The sequence below is a fragment of the Lacerta agilis genome, chromosome 1 (assembly GCF_009819535.1).
Source record: "Lacerta agilis isolate rLacAgi1 chromosome 1, rLacAgi1.pri, whole genome shotgun sequence".
In the NCBI taxonomy this organism is placed as follows: Eukaryota; Metazoa; Chordata; class Lepidosauria; order Squamata; family Lacertidae; genus Lacerta; species Lacerta agilis.
Genome location: NC_046312.1, coordinates 66102878 through 66127147, shown reverse-complemented (window position 1 = coordinate 66127147; position 24270 = coordinate 66102878). Strand labels below are relative to the sequence as shown.

At 40.7% G+C, this 24270-nt stretch overlaps 1 protein-coding gene across 1 annotated transcript in view; it reads right to left on the bottom strand.

Moving 5' to 3' along the window:
* Positions 1 to 24270, bottom strand: part of GALNT18 (polypeptide N-acetylgalactosaminyltransferase 18) — a 258779-nt gene that overhangs the window by 44381 nt on the left and 190128 nt on the right. The window contains exons 5-8 of the mRNA XM_033152496.1: positions 20442 to 20639; positions 18485 to 18599; positions 4636 to 4821; positions 1602 to 1739 (exon numbers count right to left, since the gene is read on the bottom strand). Of these exons, the coding sequence (XP_033008387.1) occupies positions 1602 to 1739; positions 4636 to 4821; positions 18485 to 18599; positions 20442 to 20639 (637 nt within the window). The remainder of the gene's footprint in view (positions 1 to 1601; positions 1740 to 4635; positions 4822 to 18484; positions 18600 to 20441; positions 20640 to 24270) is intronic.

Here is a 24270-nt window from a genome sequence, read left to right as displayed (position 1 = left end):
GCAGGGCTGATCTGAGCTTTTAATTTATGCCTGTCAAATAAATGTTGGATTTATCCAACAAGTGTGTGACAGAAAACTCAGTTATTCCATGGGCTTGTTCTGTTTTTACCTCCGTTTTTATATCCTTGATCAAAGAGGCCTTAGGCATCATCCCAAACAATAAGAAACACTCTTCCTATAAAGTGAGAAACCAACTCAGTTTTTATGAGAGTCTGAGTTAACTTGAGATCTCTGGTGTTTAAAAAAGAAACCATCTTGTCAAACATAGAATTTTTTTTGCCTGTGGTCATACTCTGCAATTGGACTAACATGTATACATAATTAGGAACAGGCTGTTAACCTGAGAATAAAAAAACCTATTCTATTAATTTTATTTGGAGGCACTTTCTGACAGCTAGAACATTGCTATCTTTCTCATCTTTTCAATGCTGAGTTTCATGAGAAAATGTACTACGTGGAATACAATGAACCTTAAGTGGGATTTAAATGCACAAATGTCAAATTCATCATGCATTATCTAGCAGAGCAGTTAGAAGACTGATGGACTAGCAATTCTCTTGTTTTAATTGCTGTGCTTTTAATGGGATTGTTTTGTTGCACATTTTAATCATGGCCTTTTATATTTTAATGGTATCGTTTTATTCCATATTTTAATTATGGTGCTGGGGTGCTTCTGGAACCTTCATTGCTCCTGTATTGTCTTGAGCCAACTACAGCTATGAGTGATTTGCTCAAATTCATTTGGTGTACCATCTTTCCTAGAGAAAGCCAATTGGGCCATTGCACACATGACTTGGTCACATCCAGATTTGATGACTACAATACACTCTACATCGGGCTGAATTTGAAAGGAGCACAGAAAACACTCTCGCAGCAGCCACAGTTTTCCAGGGTTTGCTTTTCAAAGTCTCTTATTGTAACTTTGTTCAATCTGCTCTGGCTTACCAATTGATTTCTGGGCTCAGCTCAAAATGCTGGCTGTTACAAATGTAGCCCTCAATATTTAGGAAGAGGATATTTGAAGGCCCATCTTCTCTCACATGAATCTGTCCCCAAATCGGTGTTTTTCACTGATAACACTAAGTCATGATTTGTTTAGTCAACGTGTGATTTGTTTGAATGTCCGAACACAGTCCAGCAGGCTAACCATGGCTTGTAATGGGTGGTAACAAACCACAATATGAAGAATGTACGCATTCTAAACGTCAGATCACATTGGCTATTGTTAAATAGCTCTATAAATAACCCCTTGCATAGGGCGAGTGAGAACTTTCCTCAGGTGTGCCAGCAAAGAAGAGTTACAGAAGTCTTTCCTTTCTGCCCCTCCACTTGTAGGCTACAGACGACCATGCTTGATACCTGTGTGGGCAGCAGGTTTCTACTTTAAAAGGACTCAAAACATACCAGAAACAGAGATGATACAGCAGAGCATGCATGTGTGAGGCAGGGTAGCACAATCACGCCTATGTCAAACAACAAGCAGCCAAACAGTTAAATAAATGAACCAAATAAATGACCTGCAAGTTTGTCCTGTGGCTGTTATTTGGGAGAATTATTTTCCAGAGCTATGAATAATCAAGGTAAATAAGCAGGGCTCTTACCACTCCATAGGCAACAGTGTCTGAGTACATTCTCATTTCTGGATATACGCTGACAAGGTACCACCTAAAGGTCTTGCACTGCAGCTTTTTCCTCAAGGCTTTCCTCTCAGAAATATCACCAATGTCAATTCCAGAATCCTGTGCACATTGACCAAAAAAACATGTCAGAGATATAAAAACCATCCTCCTTCTCTCTGGCAGTTCATGTTACAATTCTCTGTGCTCTTTTGTACAGTTCAGTGAAAGTGGGGGGGGGACACAGGGATGTGCACTGAAGCATGATTAGCATACTTTAGCTGCCTAAAATCAATATATTTCATACAAAATCTGAAGTATTTGTGTTAGTGTGTTTAAACATAAAAGGCACCATCATTTGGGGGCCTGATCCAGAATATTTTACATTCAGTGGGTTAGTTGTCATTGACTTAAAATGGATTTTGAATCAAGTTCCACAGTAATAATGTCATTAAAGCAATTCTAAGATTCAAAAACAATTGGTATATATAATAGCAAGTTGTCCTGGAAACCGCCTTTCTACCGGCAAAGGTATGGTCTATTTCAAAGATTCCATTGTCGGGTAAATGTGGATGTTTGGCTTCCGTATTTCTCTGCAACAATTAGAAACCCTGTCCACCGTTTCCTGTTTGTTGAATGCTGTCCCCAGGGAGGTTCGCTTGCTGCCTACATTACATATCCTTAGGCACCAGGCAAAAACATTCCTCTTCTCCCAGTCCTTTGGCTAATTAAGCAATCTATGGCCCTTTAAACTGTGTGTCTGTGAGGGGTATTGTTTCTGTTGGTTACTATCTTGCATATTTTTATGTTTTATATTGTGAACTGCCCTGTGGTCCTCGGATGACGGGCGGTATAGAAATTTAATTAACCGCAACAACAACAATTTCAGTTGCCATTTTTGTTGAAGGAATTTGCAAAACCTTTCCCCCCCTCCCCCTTTCATTGCATTTTATGGCTAAGCATTGGCTGGTGTAACACAGTTTTGTGGAGTTCAAGATACACGAGTTTCATAAAGAGCCTGTAAGTGGAGATCAATAATTTATCTCATTATAGCTATGCGGTAGAGATTTCTAGAGAGGCATCTAAATGCAAATTCAGGACCAGTCTTTGACAGGAAGTAAAATGAGACATTCTTACTGTAGATTATGTCGTCCCACACAGCTCAAACAAATACTCAAACAAAATAAAGAATAAATAAACTTTTCATAAAAAATATTTATTATCAGGTAGGTTAGGAAATGAGCCTTGTTCAGGCAATAAATACCTGCAGTCCTCATAACCTGCTGGGAAAAGGATCATTGTCACACACACCCTCCACCTTTCTCATGCTGATAGTGACTTGAAAAAGACCTGGCACTGCACAAGGATGCTTGCCCCATGGGTCCAGTGTTGATGGGACCACAGGCACGCATGCAACAGGGAAAGGGGGCTAGGGAAGAAGAGGGTTAGCCTATAGCAGGCTCCCAGGCTCCAATATGATTAAGAGATTGAAGGTCCCTCAATATGTCCTTTTTCAAGTGCATTCAGTCTGCATGATGGCTGGTTTATGTAGCCTTAAATTATTTTGAGACACGGAAGTATTTCACATTGGTATACAGAAATAATTATTTTATAAGGTATAAATATGAATTGATATAAGTATGTAATAAATCCACATGTTTCAGTTCTCACCTAATTAATAGTATTTGGGAACAAAGATGTTTTACAATGAAGCAATAACCCGCCTGGCATGTTGTGTTAAGTTAGTTCCTGTATTTGAATAACACATTATTGTTTGTTGCAGAGAGTTAGGCGTGTGTGTGTGCACGCGCATGCACATATGTACTTTTTGGAAGATTTGCTAGGAAATGCCTGCATGTAAAAGACAAAAATAGCTTGTCTCAGTCATGTAGAAAACTCCATCCAAACGGAAGAAGTGTCCTGCAGAAAAAGCAAAATCTATGCTAAGGAGTACTGGCACTGCACAGCAATGAAAGAGTGTGGGAAATTAAAAATTATTTCCTTTCAAGGAATGGCTAAACTAGTCTAGGCTATCTTGATGAGAATGAGCCTACATCCTTTTGGGCTTATTGTTTCTCCCCAGCCCCTGCAGGTTGCCATGGCATCTGAACCCAACAAACTATGGCTTGTTTTAAACGAGCCAACTTCAAAGTTATTAAACTAGCTGGCTTCATCAATCCTTAGTTAAAATTAATCAGTTTAGGGTTGCTTCTGAACACCTTCTGGGTGCTTCTGAATACCAGTTGCTGGAAAACACAGGAGGGGGGAGGGTTTTTGTGCTTGAATCCTGCTTGCAGGTTTCCCACAGGCATCTAGTTGGCCACGGTAAGAACAGGATACTGGACTAGATGGGCCACTGGCCTGATCCAGCAGGCTCTTCTTATGTTCTTAGAGTTTGGACAACTGTGGATAGATGAAAATGGAAGCAAAAGCTTCTCATTTTGGCTTTTCTGAAGGACAAGAGGAGAGAGGAAGTACACGAGCCAGGAAAAGGCTAAGCTTATCCTTGTCTAGAGATGGGAGAATCAGTCAATTTTGGTTCCTCTCACTTTCTCTCTCTCTTTTTTTTTAACTTCAGCTCTCCACACTTCCATTATCAGTTTGCGAGTTTTTTTTAAAACAAGTCCTCTTGAAAAATCATCAGGATTTTAGTGCAAATTTCTCCTCCTGACACACATTACAAAGCAATTTCCCATAATATAATACAGGGCTGTCCAACTTTCAAGAGACTGAGATCAACAACCACTATAAAAAACTGGCAGTGATCTACCTGTTGGATTGACCAGAGTTGGTCAGTTTTTTGGGGAAATCCAAAATTGCTGAACTTTTTTTTTTGGGGGGGGGGGGGAATCCCGCGATCAACCAGGATCAACCAAGGGCATCTTGCAATCGACCGGTAGATGGCAATCGACCTGTTGGACAGCCCTGATATAATACATTTTTGAACATTATTTTCACAAAAACATGGGGAATTGGAACTAAGGTATTGTGATTGTATCAGTGTTCATTCATGACCCACCTCTTGAGGAATATTCCATGCCATATAAACATGGCTTTTAAATTCATCCATCCAGACTTCAGCTACTCGGAGTGCATTTCTTCGGACATGAGTAGTGAGGTCTTCTGTATACGGCTTATGAGCTCGTTCAATGTGGGCAATCCTAGAGCAAGGAAGAACTTCAACGCTGCCACCACACTGCCATACCTAGAAACAAATAAATTTGCCAGTTTAGGGGATTCCATTATATCCAGAATGTCAGTATTTTCTGCCTATTGTTGGATTTCAAAATTTACAAGGACATTATTTGAAGCTTATAATCTGCTACGGTCCTTTAACTGTGAAAAGTGTGCTGTGACTATGCGCCTCTTCAGTGCTTTAGTTGAATTATAAACCTAAATCTAACTCTGACAGTCATTGGGAAACTCAAGCCAAAGTCTACGTGACTACCTTTGTAGACTTTCACACATACAACTATAGTGGACAAGTAACTGCATCCTTTTTCAACTATTCAATCTTACCCTATGTCAGTTTACTTGGAAGTAAGAAGCACTGAGTTTGCTTACGATTGCAGCCAATGCCATCCTTACAAAGACAAGATGCCCATATACTCAGTTCTGTGAATTTTTGCACCATATGCTTGTGACTAAGTGTCTTTCTTCTGCAAGAACAAAATGCTTTCATAATGAAATAAGAAAGTGCAGTTACAGAGGGAAACTTAATACTTGTGAATTGGGGTCCACATTTATGTGATGAAGCTGAACAAATGGAACCACAATTTGCAGTGAAAACACTAGGGCATTTGCGTTAAGATGACCCAAACTGTACCGAGTAAATGAAACCAATATAGAAGACCCTCTTCTAGGACAAAGAGAAACAAAAGAGGGCACCTTCCCATAGTGCTCTCCTGCAAGGTAATGCAGACTGGTCTCTTATCCCATCTCTATTGAGAATAGGTGACAGGCTGTCTGAACACTGCATTCTGAAATACAGCCTTGAGTTTTCCAGGCTTTTCCACCCACTATTCATATTCTGTATCAGAAAAGCATTCTGTTCAGAGATCTATTTTATACATTTAGGCCTTTTGGCTTGAACACTCATTTAGGCATTTGGCAGCATCTGAGGCTAGCAGAATGTGGCATGGATTCAGGAGGTTTACAAGGCCTATTTTTTGGGCAGTTGCCTAATTATATCCAGCATATGCTGGGAGACAAGAAAGAGCTTTGCTATTCATGCTTACAAGACGACGATTGCTCCTTCTCCCCCCTAAAAATCTGCAGTGCCCTCAAAACAATGACTCGGGCTTGCTTTAGTCGCAAGGACATCAAACCTCTACACAAATAAGTAAGAAACAATCACCAGGAGTATATATGTATGTAGAAGAATAATGAAAAAGAACCCACCATTTGTTTTGTACCAGCAAGAGAATAAATAATAATTGAGAAAACTTCTGAGTGTCATCCAAATTGTGCCCTGAATTTGGAGTTCCAAATTACCTGGTCTTGCTTTCAAAGTGGAGCTAATGCATTAGGAATCACCATCTACAATTCTGTTTTGTTTTGTTTTTAAAGAAAGCTCTCAGTTTTGTCCAGAGTGTGGTGTGCTGCAGCTTTCTGTTCCTTAACTTCATTCCAGTATTTCCTCACCCTTTGCTGATGCACATGAGCACAATGATAATGAAACTAATTATTTTGGCAGGTGGTGGGTTCTGCCTTGCTGGCAATGCACTCCTAAATTCTGCTGATTTCAGTGGGGCTCATGCCCTATTAAGTATGTTTAGTATTACAGCTTGGAGGTCTTCAAGCAGAGGTTGGACTGGACAGCCAACTGTTGGGGGAGATGCTCTAGCTCTGAGATTCCTGCAATGAGTAGGGAGTTAGACCAGAAGGCCTAGAAAGCTTCTCCCAAGTCCCAACTCAACGATTCTATGAATTTGAAGGTCAGAAAAAGGCAATCTTGATTGATTATGCTGATGGTTGCACCAATATTCTTTTCGTGTGGCTTTTTTATCGAAGTACACACACATGTGTGTACCTTGATAAAACACTGCCGTTGTCAGATGTGAGCACATACTACAAATCAGAAAATGTACCATGAGGACATGCTAGAGTGTTTAACAAAGGATGCCAGCAGAGGCAAAGAAGCTGGTGGAGGCAAGAAGGCTTCCTTCAAAAAAAAAAAAAAAAAGTCTTGTTCAAATGAAGAGAATGAAAAGGAACACAAACTTTGGCAAAATAAAAAGTACATGCAGAACGTAAGGTAGGGTTACCATACGTCCCTGTTTCCCAGAGACAGTCCCCGGATTTGTTAATAAGTCCCCAGACAAATTCCATCCCCATAATGTCCCCGGATTTCATCTAATGTCCCTGGGAAATGCAGCAGCAGCAGCAGTCTCAGCAGCCCGGAGCAGTTGGTTCTGGCTGGCTTCAGGAGCTGCTCGGAAGTCCCCATATGATGGTGGTGCAGGGGCTCTAAGATGCAGCTTCTGGGCTGCCTCCACCTTCCCTGACCCCAGCAACTAAGCTGTGAAGGGAGGCTTCATGCACCTTGGGAAATATGACAGTAGAGGTTTTCTTTTCTCCTGCCCTTCCTACAACCCTGTTGGTCTTTCATTAGTGAATTAGATTATTCTTTTATTTTGTCAGGCCATTAGCCCGGGGGGGGGGGGCCAGGCAGGTATAGCACATTCTGCCTGAGAATTATGTTGCCACTAAGCACAAATGATGCCTTAAAGACCAACAAAGTGCAAAGCTCAACTATACCATGAGACTAAAAAGGGGGGAAAGGGAAAAAATACAACTGAATATTTTAATGAGTTAGAAACAGGAGGTGACATTTAAGATGCTTCTTCACGGTCTCTTTGATTTCATTATTAATTCCGTAATTTAACTACAAAATGAAGCTGCATATGGGTTTTTTTAAACACACACACACCCCAACCTGATTGAACACATGCTTTAATATGGTTTGTAAACAGCAATTATCCAGTTTCTGAGTAAACTCCAATTAATCAAACCTGTTGGTCTTCCCTTTCTTGTCTAAACACTGTCAGTCTTTGTTCTATTTCTGAAGTCTTATTAATTACACTGCTTCAAGGAGCGTGAATTCACTTAAAATCTTAAATGTTAAGCAGGAGCTGTCAAGACAAGGGCTGATAGAAGAAGCTGGTTGTGCAGAGCTGATTCAAAACCCAATCCAATTACTTATAAGGGAAAATGTCCCAGCCTCTGTTGAAAATGTGTTGAATGTTTTACAAATATTGGCCTAAATGCATCCGGCATGCTGAAAAAATAGAAGTAAACGCTTAGGGCTTTTACATTCTAAAGGAGAAACATTGTCCTTTTGTTACATTTAACTTACATGATGAAAAGTTTAAAATAGCTATACATGATGTGTATACTAAAATAGCTTCTATTAGATTTTGAGTGTAGTACAGCATAGTGACTTAAGGATTATCATAATAATAATAATAATAATTTATTATTTATACCCCGCCCATCTGGCCGGGTCTCCCCAGCCACTCTGGGCGGCCTCCAACAAATACCAAAATACAATACAGAGTCACAAATTAAAAACTTCCCTAAACAGGGCTGCCTTCAGGTATTTTCTAAATGACAGGTAGTTGTTTATCTCTCTACCTCCTGATGGGAGGGCGTTCCACAGGGCGGGCGCCACTACCGAAAAGGCCCTCTGTCTGGTTCCCTGTATCAGCCAACCAATCATGAACTCATCAAGCAGCCTTGGCCTTGGTCACTAGCCTTACTTGCAATATGGGGATATCTACATGGCTGTACCTAACAAAAGAGTTATAAGCATGATTAATACAGGAGGAAAGAGCCCAAAGTATGCCGAAAGTCCCAGGTTCAATTCCAAGCATGTGTAGTTTATAGAAGTAGCAGGACGGGGAAAGATTGCTGCATGAAATCCTGGAAAGCAGCTGCAAGTCAAGCGCATCAGGACTTGGGCTAGATTGGCCAATGACACAGAATAACACAACTTCATTTGTATCCCAACTCTCCTCCAAGGAGCTCAAGGTGGTGTGCAGTTCTCCCTCCTCCATTTCATCCTTGCAACAACCCTGTGATGTAGGTCAGGCTGAGAGGTTGTGACTGGCCCAAGGTCACACACTGAGCTTCATGGTCACATGGGGACTAGAACCCTAGTCTCCCAGGTCCTGGTCCATGGGTAGGCAAACTAAGGCCCAATCGTCTTCTAAAGCTGTTTTTACATGAATAGAATGTGTGTTTTTATTTAAAATGCATCTCTGGGTTATTTGTGGGGCATAGGAATTTGTTCATTCCCCCCCCTATAGTCTGGGCCCCCCACAAGGTCTGAGGGATGGTGAACCAGCCCCCTGCTGAACACGTTTGCTGACCCCTGTCCTAGTCCTACACCACACAGCTGAAAACGTAAAGTGCCCTGAAAGGATAGAGTAGGAATTAAAGATGAATGTAAATATTAGTGGAGCCAGTAGTGTGGGCACTGTCGGCATTAGCTACCAATAGATAAAGTATGCTCAGCTGTGCTCATCTTGGCTTACACTGGGAGAAACATTGCAGTACTGTGTCCCCCCCCCCCAAAAGCACATAATTTCTAAATTTGAAAACCCATCTGGGTTAGGCAGAGACTGAAGCAGTTGCTGCCCACTGAAATCTACCCTAACAAGTGCACCCTGAGAAGGACAGGCTATTATTATTATAAATATTGCTGTTGTATTTGCTGTTTTAGTATTTGCTATTACAACATAAATTTTGATTGCATACTATCCTGAAATCCAAACAGGATGGAAGGTGGTATATAAATGTTTAGGAAAATATTCCTAAGTAAAATCTATTTCTAAGTATTTGGAATTCACAGCTCTTTTATCAAGCTGCACTGACTTCTGTAACAGAAACAAACAACTTTCAGACCATTTGTTTTGATCTTTAAAACCCATTAATAATCTTACAGTAATAATCAATTACTGACGCCAGCAAGAGATCCTTAGTTAAAAAGGAACTTATGGGAAGAAGCTGTTTAATATTACATTCTTTCTGCCCCTCCTACTTTTAGCTAATTGCTTCATTATGTACTTTTCACATTGCGTTTGTTCTGCAGGGATTAATTTTGCGCTTTGCTTCATGAGCCATAAAGCTTCTACCGTGCATGGTTAAACTACGTATGTTGTCGGCTTGGGGTGTTGCTGCTCATAATTGTAGTAAACTCCACCATAGACTATGTTACTAAGCAATAACACATTTCAAAGGTCACTAAAGGCACAAAGTGTCATTCAATTGTTTTACATTACATCCATCTTCCCACAAGACACAGGAGAATAATGGATACTCAAGTCATTCTATTGCCAAGTAAATCTCAAAAGGAGGAAGCAGGTGAACACAACTGCTCATTTTTTCATACTATTGGTTTCTGGCCTCCTAAGTGTCCCCCTCACCCCCTGGGTGCTCTGTTGTGTCAGCAATCTTCTGCAAGTGACAAAAACAGCTCTTTGTGGATGGCCTTACTAATGAATCACAGAGTAAGAGGCACAGTTTTAAAGCAGAGGGCACAGGACACCCCTGCACAGCCAAACATTCAAGCAAATGGGCACACACTCAGTTGTTTTGTGGAAAACAAAATTCCCATTTTCAAATAATTTCTTGCGCCTCTGCCAATTTTATCCAACAACTGGTCACCACAAGAACATATGAAACCAGGCATGCCACCTTTTGTCTGCAACTGGGAATACAAGTGGCCCATATCTGTTGATAAGAAGCAAAAAACAACAACAACAAAAAACCCTAAGACACAGCAGGGACACACTACGGCTGGAGAAATGAACAGTTGGCAATTTTAGTACCGTCAGCAGAGTATGTTAACCTTGGCTTAAGAAACTTCAGGACAATAGTCTTCCGTGCTTTTAAATACAGGAGTAACGTTTAGTTAGCAGGGACTCATCTTTTAAAGTATTTTTTTGCCATTTATGCCCATTGTTTCCCCTTCCTTCTTGGTATGCTTCTCTTAAAAACTCTTTAATGACTGCAACAAATTGAAGTGAGGGAGATGTGACCTCTTGCAGGTTAGGGCCTATTCACTGATGATCAATGACAGAGCATACTAAAGGCGGCACTGTGGCATGTCAAAGAGAAAAGGAAGTGTTTGATGGCAGGGAAGAACGCTACAAGCCTCTTGGAATATTAAGCAGTTAGGTGATGCCATGTTCAGCTATATTCCTAGTTTATCTAGGAAATGGTCTCATCAACAGTTTGCTGCATGTAAAAAGGTAAAGGTAAAGGACTCCTGAGGGACACAGGTGATGCTGTGGGTTAAACCACAGAGCCTAGGGCTTGCTGATCGGAAGGTCGGTGGTTCGAATCCCCGCGACGGGGTGAGCTCCCGTTGCTCAGTCCCTGCTCCTGCCAACCTAGCAGTTCGAAAGCACACCAGTGCAAGTAGATAAATAGGTACCGCTGTGGCGGGAAGCTAAACGCCATTTCCATGCACTCTGGTTTCCGGGTCACGTGGCCAGCATGACTAAGCCGCTTCTGGCGAAACCAGAGCAGCGCACGGAAACGCCATTTACCTTCCTGCTGGAGTGGTACCTATTTATCTACTTGCACTTTGATGTGCTTTCGTACTGCTAGGTTGGCAGGAGCTGGGACCACAGCGCCACCAGGATCCCACATGTATTTCCTACTTAATACTTATTACAAAACCTGTTCTGCCTGCCTACAGTGTCATCCATGACCCCTGGGTAATATATGCATTTCATCAAAAGGGATAAAGGTTGAGTCCCAGGGTATGGATTGAGGGCACACGAGTCCACTACCTTGCTGAAGCTAAGCAAGTCTGGGTCCGGTGAGTGCTTGAATGGGTGATTCCCTGGCAGTTATGTGCATGCTGCATTGGGCTCAATGGTGGAAGAAAGGAAGACTATAGATGTAAGAAAAAAAACAAAAATGTTGTATGTTATCTCCAACACTTGTTTCTCTGGCTATAATACTCAAAGCAGAAATTTCCTTCAATAAAGCAGCAGTGCTCCGCCTCCTCACCACATACTGGAAACAAGACCAGGCATAGGCAAACTCAGCCCTCCAGCTGTTTTGGGACTACAACTCCCATCATCCCTGACCACAGGTCCTGTTGGCTAGGGTTGATGGGACTTGTAGTCCCAAAACATCTGGAGGGCTGAGTTTGCCTGTGCCTGAACAAGACGTATGAAGGAGACAGATCCCATCCTTCCTTAATGGAAAAGGCATTGGTTACCAAGATCATTTTCAAGTCCTCTACAAATGGAGCTCAGTTACTGGGCAGGGAACAAGACCCTGTTGTGCAAGTAATAATTTATGGGTGACAGGGCTGTTGTTGTTGTTTTGCTTAAATATGTGATTATTTATATAAGCAGTGTTTTGCAGCATACTTTCCTTCCATTAAATTCTACTTAGGATCAGGGTATGCTGCTTTTCTTTGACATACTAAAACTTGCACACAACTCATTTTATGGTTATTTGAATTCTCTTGTTTGCATGTTTAGAGGCCAACGATAACCTCATTTTCATAAACTAGAAATAACAGTAATCAAAGCTGTCTACAACGTGTGCTATAATTATGCAATCATAAATAATATATTTGATGCATACATCATACATTAATTATTATTCATAAATGCTCCAAGCTATTGATGCCATAAGTCTGCAAAATGTTTTGTAAAGACAAATATCATTTGCGTAGCATGGAAAAATTATAGCGCATGAGGCTGTTTTCTGCACTGCGACTACAAATTGCTTCAACACACTGCTACACAGTACAAGAGAAATTCAGAACTCAAATGCTGTTGAAACAATTCAGTGGAAGAAAAATATATCTAGTGACATGGTAAGAGAGGGATGATTTGCAGATGATCTTCCTCAGGGGAAAAAAAATCTGATTCCTTTATCTTCTCCCTACAAGTGATGAGGAATGATGCTGAACCTTCTCACCCAGCTCAGCCACTAGGCAGTCTTGTTCTCCTTCAGACCATATTGTACAGCTATGAGTGGCTTTAAGTTTTCAGTAGAATGTACACATGTAAAATCCAAGGTGCAATTAGCTCTAACTGTAGGGCTGATTCTCAGATTTGGGGGTGGGGGCATTGAGCTCATAATTTGGGCACATGAGCACTGGATTTTATGTGCATATGCTCTAATCAAGCCCTGGATCCATGGGAGTCCATGGTGAGGTTGATTAATTCAGTTCCCCATCATATGCAGGGAGAATGCTCACCACCCACCGCAATGTTCCACAAAGTTATACCTTTCTTCCACCCTGATCTTAAAACAGTTGCATCAGTGGCTGCACTACAGAAGCTGTGCCATGTATTTTGTGACACTGCATAGAAAGCAAGCTTATTGTTTGTAGCAAGCTTATTGTTTGTACCCAAGCAATCTGGAATCTAGTGCTGAGCTTTTGACAGGGCTTGGTCTCAGCACTCAAGAGCCTTGTTTGAGCACACAGCTTTGCCATCTGTTTCCTTGTAGCCCTTGGGAAGTATCAAGCCTTGCCTTGGGCATGAGAAGCTTTAGGTAGAGGCAACATCAAGGTGAGCAGGGCCTTGTTTGCCCTGATTGCAGCAAGTAGGCAACATCCCTAATACAAGCTACTTTAGATCTTTAAAGAAGCAAGATCTGTGGGCTTTTCTAAAGTGATTACGCTTGGTGACTAATTAATCAACCATCACAAAAAACCCATACTGAATAATGATGATCACAGACAATGCTACTTATAATTAGTTGCATACTTATAATCAGGACCATTGCAATTGGCACAATAGTTTCCAAACTTTTTACTAGTGAGGCCATGGAGTGACTTTTTTCCTTTGTTGACAACCTATCAGGCAATCTCATGTCTGGCTCCCAGTGTCACTATTCCTTTAGCTCCTTACATGGAATCGTTAGGTCACAGACACTGTTGGCAGTCTGGTGCCTGCCTTGAGAAGCTTTTGTGCTTTGCACTGGTGGAATCTGACCTGTCATCTTGAATAAATGACATAAAATATGAGCATAGCTGACAACAAAAAAATGCCTTTAGCAACGATACCCTACGCTGAGAGCAACCTAGGCAGTGTGTTTGGGGCTTTAAAGACTAGCACATGGGCGAAACTAGCAAAGAGATAATTTACCTCAGACAAACCACAACCACAATCCCAACAACGCTTATGAAGCAGTAAATGCAATCGATTTTGATTGTGTTTAGTAGCCACTTATGCATCAGACTGTCATACATCTGTAATCCAGTCTAGCTCTGAAGACTGTCTTAAAGAACGCCTCTTTTTAAACAGTCGGTCTGTGGACTCCAGGAAGCATTATTCCATGCCATTAAAAAAAAAACATGGACACACACATGCCATGGATGGTTAATGAGATTATTTCAAGATATTATTCTAGGTGGCACTTGACAACTGCTAAATTTTAAAAGACCCATGACTGCTAGTGAAGGGATTTTCAAGTGAATAGAAATTCTTTAATGTATTCCAGGAATGCACTACCACCCAGAAACCCTAAATGATGTGTTTAGGGCCCTATCTTCACTGATGGCTACCTGCTCAGTTTCAGATCTCCTCTTTTGTTATTTATGGAACATCAGATATAATATTAAATTGTGGTGTTGTTTCTCAGTGCTCATAAATTTTGATACATCATGATCTAACTACTTGGTTGGCAACTATTTTCCTGGAAGCATTTTGGGATGGGAGTGAGAAATTCAAACTAACTCATTGAAATTAGTCTGCTGTTGTCACAAATGTTACTTTCTCCACCCTCTTCAGTTCAAGGGTGGGAAAACACCCCCACCCCTCCTGTTATGAGTCACTTTTTGGTGGAGACAGAGGTGATTATGAGCAGCAGCTATAGAGTCAAAGACAAAAGTGTTCTGTCTTAACCAATATGGAATGAAGATATCCCTGTGTCAATTCTCATCAAGGTTATCTCAAATTAGAATTCCCAATTCCATGCAAATTCTGATTCTGTTTTTACTAAGAAGTAAACACCACAAGGCTGGAAGTGGTGACTGTCAAATAACTTTACAGAGGATTTTACAAGGCAAGAAAAATAAGGAGGAAGGAAGGAATTCTGATGGGATAGAAGCGTGGGGCATCTTCAGGAGACATGTGGAACCACAGGAAATTAGGCCAAATCAGTGAACCACAGGATGGCCACCTGTGCTTTAGCCTTTAAGGATAGCAATGTAGGCTGTGTTTGACCCAGGTGTCTCCAGTTCCTGGCCTCTAATATAAATGTATCTTAAAATTATTTTTAACAATTATTTTAATAGCCTTTACTACATTTATATAACACTTTTTCCTCCAAGGAGCTGAAGGTGGTGTGTGCTGCAGTTCCAATCTCCACTCAGCTCACATTTATCCTCACAACAATACCTAATGGTAGGTTAGGCTGGGAGATGATGATCAGGCTAAGGTCGTTCAGTGGGCCAAGTGGGGATTTGAACCCTAGTCTCCCAGGTCATAGGTCCAACACTCTAAGCATTACACCACACTGGCACACACTTGGACCTTTTTCACACATGAATTAGAATAATGCCCTTTGCTCATGAGAAACTTAGAAGGAAGAAAAACTTTGCTAAGGAGAAAGATGGCAATATACACCTGCATTATCTAGCATCTCTGATGTTATGCTTCTTTTTAACAAAATAAAAAATAAAAAAATTCCTTCCAGTAGCACCTTAAAGACCAACTAAGTTTGTTCTTGGTATGAGCTTTCGTGTGCATGCACACTTCTTTTTAACAGCCATCTTATAAATATTCATCAATCCTGGTATTTAGATTAGTTCTGAATTATGAAGTGTTGGTGGCACTCTGCTAAAATTTTCTGTCCAACACAGAGTCGAAATTTTGTTTTGATGTAGCTGGATTTATTTTTTTGTCAGGCTAGATGTTAGATAACTTATGCTACACCACTGCACACCATTGTGCTTTAAAGATGAAAGTATTTTTATGTAGGTCAGGTTGGGCTTCTCTGGAGAGAGCAAGAAAAAAAATGTTGGGAAATGAAAGTAATATTGGGTTTTATTTAAGTGATCCAGCACACCCCAAAATTTCAATTACACAAACGCTTGAGCTTTTCTCTAGCCCTGTCCATCAAAGTGATCTTCAGCCATTAACTTTGGCATAGGATAAGCCGAGCTGACTGGCTAGCATATTACTTGAGAGCTTTGGGGCCATATTCTGTCATGCAAATTATTAGGAGAGCCTCATGGGTAGATGTTGATCAAACTCCTTGCCAGTGTAAAGAAACTGGAAGTCAGTCAGCTCAAAATCAAAGAACCATCTATCTTCAAGCACAGTGCACAAGTTCAAGCAGAGAAACCAGCTTATAGGGGTGGTCTCATGACTCCTGACCCTCTAGTAGGCGCTACAGAGGAAGCTCCCATCTCTCGTCTGTAATGTAACACTGTGAGGAACTTGCCCTTTCTTCTGATGCAGTAATGCTTTATCTTTCACAAGTGAGAGGAAAAAGCCGAAACGGGAGAGAGTGAGATGAAAGCATCTGTAGTACATTTTGCAGCCTCAATGTTGTACTTGAAGTAGTTTTCTTTACCACTTATTTATAAATATTTCTCTTTGCCTTTATAATGGGGTCTGCGATCCAGGGAGTGTAAGCCATGCTGGATACCATTCCAGTCCAGAGGCTAGTTGTGGTGTTCAAACTATGCTTTGGGTAGAGCTGAGCTGAGCATTCTGAAAATTTCTTTGTCAAACATTTTTTGGGCAGATAGGGGAGAAATGACCTTCCCTGAAGGGGAACATAAATTTAAGGTAATAAAATGAGCCCTGCTAGATGCAGCTAAAGGCCCACGTAGTCTAGCAGTCTATTCTCCCAGAGGCCTACAAAAAGCTTGAAAGCAGGACACCAGTGAGACTAGTATTTTGGGGAGAAAGTGCTGCCTCTAATACTACCTAGCATTATGAAGGTTTTTCATTGTCTCTACTACTACCGCTACCCCTACATTACTCACAACTTCCCACCAGCCACATTTCCTGGAATGCCTTGCAAGTAAAAACACAGCATGTCACATTGTGTGGCTCCCAAGACATTTCTGGAAGTGAATGGCTGCTAAATGACTGAGCATTTGCCTCTGGTGTGGGATGTATCACGTCCTTCTGGATTGTGGCTACACCATGCATGCTCTGTGCCGATGACCTAAAAAGCCACAGAAGGCAAGTAAGAGCTGTGTGCTGTTAAGCTGTGCATGGCATAGTTCATAAATCTATTTTTGTAAAGTGGCTCAAACCAATCCAGCTGTCTTCCTTAGGATACTGCCACTTGCTGTAAAAATCAGCTGGCCCTCTAAAAAACCAACAGTATTACATTTTTTGGAAGGAATTAGAGAGACTGAAATGAGATACATAAATCACATAGATTGTTGCTAATAAACTAATGGCATTGAGTGGAATGAAAATTGTATGATTATACAGACTCAGTATTCTATAAATATGTACAGCCTATGCTGAGAAGGAAGAGCACATCTGTCTCATATTTTATCGGCTTCTAAAGTGGCTCAACTGTGTTTAAAAAACAGATGTGTCTGGAAGATGCTGCTCTTGCTACCAACAAAACTTTAATTAAATCTTATCCAAGGTTCATTTGTTCAGCAAAACTTTAAAATATTTAAACAATTTTACACTATCATTTTATAGTACTTAACACTCAGCATTGTTTATGTCCTTTCTCTTATTTATCTTTTCCACAGGCTTCTAAGGTAGTCGGTATTTACTTCTCTGTCACAACACTAGAAGTCATGGACATCCAATGAAGCTGAATGTTGCAAGATTCAGGACAGAGAAGCACCTGACCAGGTACCCTGCTCCCTACCCTGCCTGCACAGGGGCACAAATTTGGGTCCACTGGTAAGGTGGGGATTTCCATTCATGGAAAGGCCACTCCGGATTCAACACAGTGCTTTTGATAAACACACTGATAGTTGCTCTATTGGCAAAGATCTAATATGATTTTACACTTATATCAAGGTATAAAAAGTCTGATGGGAAAATGCAAAACACCTTTATTACAATTATGCAGTAATGAACGGGGGGGGGGGGGGAGAATATCCAGAGAGCTTTTGAACAGGAACCAAAAGCACAAATTAACCAGTCTCTCTGACATGCTGAGACAGCACCAATGTTTCAGATACTTTGCTTCTGTATTACAGCATGGTAAAAAAATGTAAAAGAGTTATTGATTGATAATCTTATTAACTTAAAACATATTATTTTTCATAGTGGTAAAGCAATCAATGTTTGTACTCCTGCCAAGGGAAGGTTATTTATTGATCAATTAAGGAGTGATATTGGGCTTATTACATAAATTAGAAGACCGTAGCCAAGATTCAATTTTTTTTTTTGATGAACAGTAAACCAGTACAGATAGCTGTTCTCTTATCTGTTTGATTGTTAATTAATTGAAGCTGAGGAAGAGCTTGTATATTCAAGATATGTAAAGTATCTACTCAACAATATATTATTTTCATACAATACATTCATACCTTGGTTCTCGAACAGAATCCATTCCGGGAGTCTGTTCAACTCCTGGAACCGTTCAAAAACCAAGGTGCAGATTCTGACTGGCTGCAGGAGCGTCCTGCAGCCAATCGGAAGCCGTGGAAGCCACGCCGGACATTCATCTTCCAAAAATCATTCAAAAACCAGAACCCTCACTTCAGGATTTTAATTGTTCGGGAGCCGATTTGTTCGGGAGCCAAGATGTTTGAGATCCAAGGTACAACTGTATCTGATTTTTGAGACTCAGAATCCAATCTTTTTGTGCATTTCCAATTCTGACTTTGTCATCTATTACTTTTTCCTCATCTAAAATCTGCTAGTTGGTTCCCAATGGTTTCTTACCCTGATCCCGAGTTCTACATTTTCACCTCCATAGACCTCCATGCCTTCATCTAGCAGTCCAATCTCTTGGAAATATTCTCTGTCTACTATGAAGCATCCAATTAGTGCAGGGCTCCTAGACAGAAAGAAAACAAAAAACAAAACAGCAGCAAATATTAAAACACTGGAATCTAGTCAGTTGAGTGAATTTCAGGTATGCCTCATTTAAGGTAAATTCCCCAACCATAAAATTTGTGTGTCTTATTCAGTCCCACCTCCAACAGTGGAATAAATTAACAAAGATTTGGCTTTCACTCAGAAATAAGCTGAATTTACTTCTGGACTTGACCAAAGCTGACCAAAGCCATGAGCAACTTATTCATCTCTGGTACTGGCAGGAACCTGGTATTTTGGTGCTATTACTGAAGCATCCACACTAAGGTATTAGTTGTAGCCCCTCAAGTAATCAATACATTCCTTGATTACATTGCTGTCCTGTTTATCCTCAGAGAACCTCAAAATAGTTTACATGGACCTCCTATGATGTCTCCTATAAATAGTGTCCAGGCTAAGACCTTTGTAACTAATAAAATAAAATGCATTGCAAACTTTTTGCAGTCATGAAGACTCCATGTAGAACTGGGCTGCTCAAATGGTTTTCTTTAGCCCAATTAAGATTACATTTGTGGAGATATCAATGCATGAATGGAGGCAAGCAGCATTGTACCCATTGGCTGCACATTCACCAAAAGCTATCGGCAGCTTTTAGTAAATGCATGGATGGGACAGGGACAGCCAGCACATACCATGATGCTTTGTTATCCCCACATGTTAGCTGCACAGGGCTATTGTGTGATAGATACTGGTGTTGCCACGGTTTTAGAGAACATTTTTAATGCTTGTCTGAATGTGGCTCGCTCCATCACTCATTGGACTCAACCACTCAGTTCAATGTAATGCCTCTAAATACTGTCATGCAACAAGGGGAGGAATGTTCAGGAACACCTGGGCATTGCATCTTTTGGCCTCTTGTCCAGCTAGTCTTCAATGGCATTTGAACTGGTTGAGATTCAGCCATACAATATTTATAAAGTGGCTGAGAATGGAATAATTAATCTGTCTTTAGCCCTATTCTTGCTTTGTCATGCAGGCTGGCAAATAGAAAAATGTCACTTGTGCCATTATATGAGCAAAAGAAGTGCACTGGGGACAATAGGATGCTAATTAAAGGGGACAGGGGGTTGTTATAGAACAGGATACACCATTTTGCATTCATCAAGGCAATGATAATCAAGCTGTGATAAACTGAGGCATCTGCTCCTGATGTGATCATAAAAATTCTTTTTAAAAAATTAAATCACACCCCTGAAATCTCCCTTCCCTGCTTGTACAGATCAACATCTATGTGATGATAATGAAGTACCAGTTTAGAACTAGGGGAAGCTGTTCCTTGTGAACTTCATGATGAAGAAAATGCCAATCATTACTCATTATGTTGCATCAGTGCTATGCATGGGGGTGGAGGGTGGGGAACGAAAGTACACTCTTCACAGCATGGCAGATTTCCCAAATATATCCTCAAGAGAAACAGGCTTTTGCTGCAAACCAGTATATTTCAGACTTTTTTTACAACCAGCCATGACCTTCCATTACAGTGTGCCAGTGACTGTATAAATAGTGACAGCAGCTCTGTAATTTGTTGTGGTTGCATAAAAACAGTATTTTATTGGAATTGAAAATGCCCCACTGTGGGTGGGCTGTTGGGCACAGGGGTTTAACCAAATTACCCCAAAATCCACCTGCATAATTTGATTTTTTTTTTAAATGTAAGAATAGGCCTGATGTATGAGACCAAAAGCCTACCCAGTCCGGCATCCTGTACTGTACTAGATGCCTACAGAAAGCCCTCAAGCAGGATATGAAGGCAGTAGCCCTCTCGCAGCTGTTTCTCAGCATGACTCACATTTACATGTTTTACCTTATAGGAGCAGTTGTGTTTTCCAACTTCCACCATGACTTTGGTGGGTTTAAATATCGGCACCATAATTCCCAATCAAACCCTTGTGCAGACAGAGGATACTCTTCTATTTCAAAATTGTCATATTTGATGTTATCAAATGATGGCGAAATGACTCTTTTTCTGTTTTCCTTGATTCTGGTTAGTACCGGTTCAGCCCTAAGGGGGGGGGGGGGAAAGGAAGACAATCAGATTGTTCCAAGAGTTATAATCATCAGCTTAATTCCTATTTTCTTCCTTCATTTTATTTTAAATTTCTATACGACTTAGCATATTAAAAATTTCTCTAAGCGGTTTACAAAAAAACGGAAGCAGCAACAGCCAACTTTAACAAAATATTACAAAAATACAGAGTTACATATAAAGATGTTCCATTAATGCAAAGTTTTAAACATATAAAAATCTATAGCAATTCATTTCCCTTCTGACACACCATACCTCTCAGCTTCCTGGTTCTCACCCAGGGTCCAAACTCTCAGCTCACCCACAAAAGTCTTACAACGAGAAAAGTTCCTAGAAACACCCTGGTATCTCACTCTAGACTTTCTTTTTTATGGTGAGGACAAGGTTGATGGTATTTCTTTAGGCTGCCCACAGCTGTGTTCCATTCAGCTGCACTTTCCACACCCAGTTCCAGGTGCAGCAGGTTTGTTGAAGTCAAGAGAATGGGAAAAGGAGCCCCTCCCACTCATAGCTTTTCCTTCTCCCTCTCTCCTCTCCTCCTACTCTGAACTTTGACTGATGTCAGTGGGATCCTTTAACTTCACTTAAGATCTTTAGAGCTCCTACACACAACAGTTTTACCATTTAGCATGTTTCCCTGTTACTTTCTTGCCTCAGTGATAAGAAGAGATTAGGACAGGGGTCAGCAAACTTTTTCAGCAGGAAGCACTGTTCCTCAGACCTTGTGGGAGGCCGGACTATATTTTTTGGGGGGGAAATGCCCATTGTGCACCACCTGGAATATGTTTGGATGAAGACTGGTCTAGAAACAAACAAACAAGCAAGCAAGCAAGCAAGCAAGCAAGCAGGCAGGCACTATCAGACACTGAAGATATGAAAGACTGAACAGTGAACTTCAGCAAATTTCCAGCAGCAAAGGAATATTACTTATTATGCAATGGGTTTTTCCTGAAGCATGAATCTTTGCCATACACTATACCAGTAATTAAAGCCACTAACGAGTAGAATAGGTAATTACATTGGACAGTGCCTTGCAAAAAAAAAAAAAAACCCTTCCGGAAAATTTATGCCCTGTGATCTGTGGCTAATTCTCTGAAAGCATAAGGTATATCCTTCTGTGAAAAAGTATGTGGGAAGCAACCACTGATATAACCAACAGCCATTTCCAGGATCTTCGTAGCTATAGTTGTGATGTAGCAATCACAGAAGCTGTGGCCTCTATATCTATTGCTGTCTGCACGGCATGGTGGGTTCATTCATGTGAGCACAATCGAAATGGCTGGGTTAGTGCTTGGGTTGAAAAATAGTTATTGCCCTCCATCATGAGGAAATGGCACTTAAAACGTACTCTTAGGCATTGTCCTTTCTTAGCCAGCTAGGGATTCTTAAGAAAAATGTTGTCAGCTAATGGATGATATGGTCTCATTTGTTCTGAAACAGATTATAACCCCCCCTCCCCAATTACAATAAGAATCGGTTAAGCCCTGAAATGATTCTCCTAGGATGAGAACTATTTGTGCCTGACCTGCTGCTTTCTCCATTTATAACACACCCCATGGCTTAACATATCACAGTTTGCTATTGGAAAGTTGTGATGATTTCCAGATTTTAATAATTACTAATTTGGCAGCTTTTAAAATATGTTGAATTAGCTTCACAGTAGAATAATTATCAGAATTTTTCTTGAAGAGATTAATTGCAGTTTTAGCTAGAACAACACTGATTATGAACCACTGTTGCCCCCATTTGCTTTTTTATACTAACAATTCTGGGCATTCCCAGAATTCCACATGTAAATATGTGGAAATGTGCTCCAACAAAGGCTCCTCCTTATAATATTTACTTTTCCATGCCACAAGGGATATTTGGGGTTATATGCACTGAGAGGCTAATATTAGAGTCTGAGTTGTGCAGAGCTTATTATTGGCTGGAGGTGGAGGAACCAGCCCATCAATCTTGGTCTGTAACCAAGTTCTAAGCAACAACAGCAGGGGTAGATGGTTTAGTCACTTTTGTGGGACACTGGTGCTTCCCTGACCTTCAGTCAAATGCATCACTGCTGCTTACCAAGAAAGAGAGGGGCGAAGTGACAGTGGCAATGTTGTTGTGGTGCAAACACACCAGCAGAGCCAATCCAGTGCTACCACTGGTGCATTTTCATTTTCCTGGGGCTCCATGAAATAACAACTCCACAAAACCCTGCCGCAGCACCCTGATCTCATGTGGGTGATCACATGGCACTCAATACCTGACCTGAGCCACAGTCAAAATTACAATGGTTTCAGCATAAAGCCACAAGGCAAAAAGGGGTATTTAAACTCAGCCCCCCACTTTTAAAAATAAAAACCCAAAGCATTGTCTAATCAGGTGAAATTTGTTTCAGTCACCAAACAGAAAATTATTGATTTGAGTCATTATCTGAATCCACTTTCCATTTTAACACCCGTTATTTTCTAAAGAAATGCCCATACTAATTTATTGATGGCATTGTATTTTAAAATTTACAGCTAAACCCAGTGCTTTCCAAGTTGGTGCAACGTTTTGCACCTTTGAAAGCTATAATTAACTTTAATCATAAGCCATGCAATAAGATGGGTCTGTTGCATATTAACTGGATATTTCTGCACATGCTTTATGTCAACAGATTGCTTAGGGACACCTTCTACCCCTGGCACACACAAATGAAGAAAAAGTAGGAGACTGAGGACTTCAAGATCGTCCAACTTAGAACTAGCCATTTTGACTGCCATCCAGCAATCAAGCCCTGCACATACCATGGGAATAGGGAATGCTCCATTTTCTCATAGAGTTATGCATGTAATAACAAAAAATGGGTGTAGATTGCAAAAACCTTCTTACTAGTAACCCTAGCCAATGTTGTGCTTATTGCTGAGGTAAGCAAGGTCCCCAATTTTAATTAACTATATTCTCGGGTATATTTGGAAGGGGGGAATGCAGCAAGATGGTTCTATGAATGCAAAATTAATTGCACCAGTTACCTGTATGTCACTGGTGCCACTGATGAACATTACACCCATACAAATGGCACATGGCACAGTCTTGGCGAAAGATGAAGAGTGGTACTAGAGTGTGCCGTTTCTTGTTCCTATTTTAAGAACAGAACCAAAACAAGATGCACAACCAAAGCTCAGGTCTTAATGACCCATAAAGGCCAAACAACTTATTTTCCTGGCCTTTAGGATTTATGGCACAGTGGCAAGATAATGCCAAGGAAGCTTATATTGAAGGAAGCTTATATATTTTGTGTTCCCTTTGTCATTTGGTTTGCGTTTGTGTTTGTTTAGAAGGCTATTTAACGATTGGATCAGCAGAGCAGAAAGATGGAACAGGGCATACTGCTGTTCAATAGTATAAAGCAGCAGGGACTGGGATCAAAAGGAAGAGGTGGTGATACAGAGTCCTATCTACTGTATCCACCTTAACAACTCTTGCTTCTTAGCTATACACAGCCAACCTGCATACACCACCTCAATTTTCTTTTGTTGGAATTCTCTGTTCAGAAAATGGATTGAGCTTATCTATCCAAAATTCTTTCCCTGTTCATATCTCTGGAGGATTTCTGTCCCTGTTCCTTTTGTGTGTACAG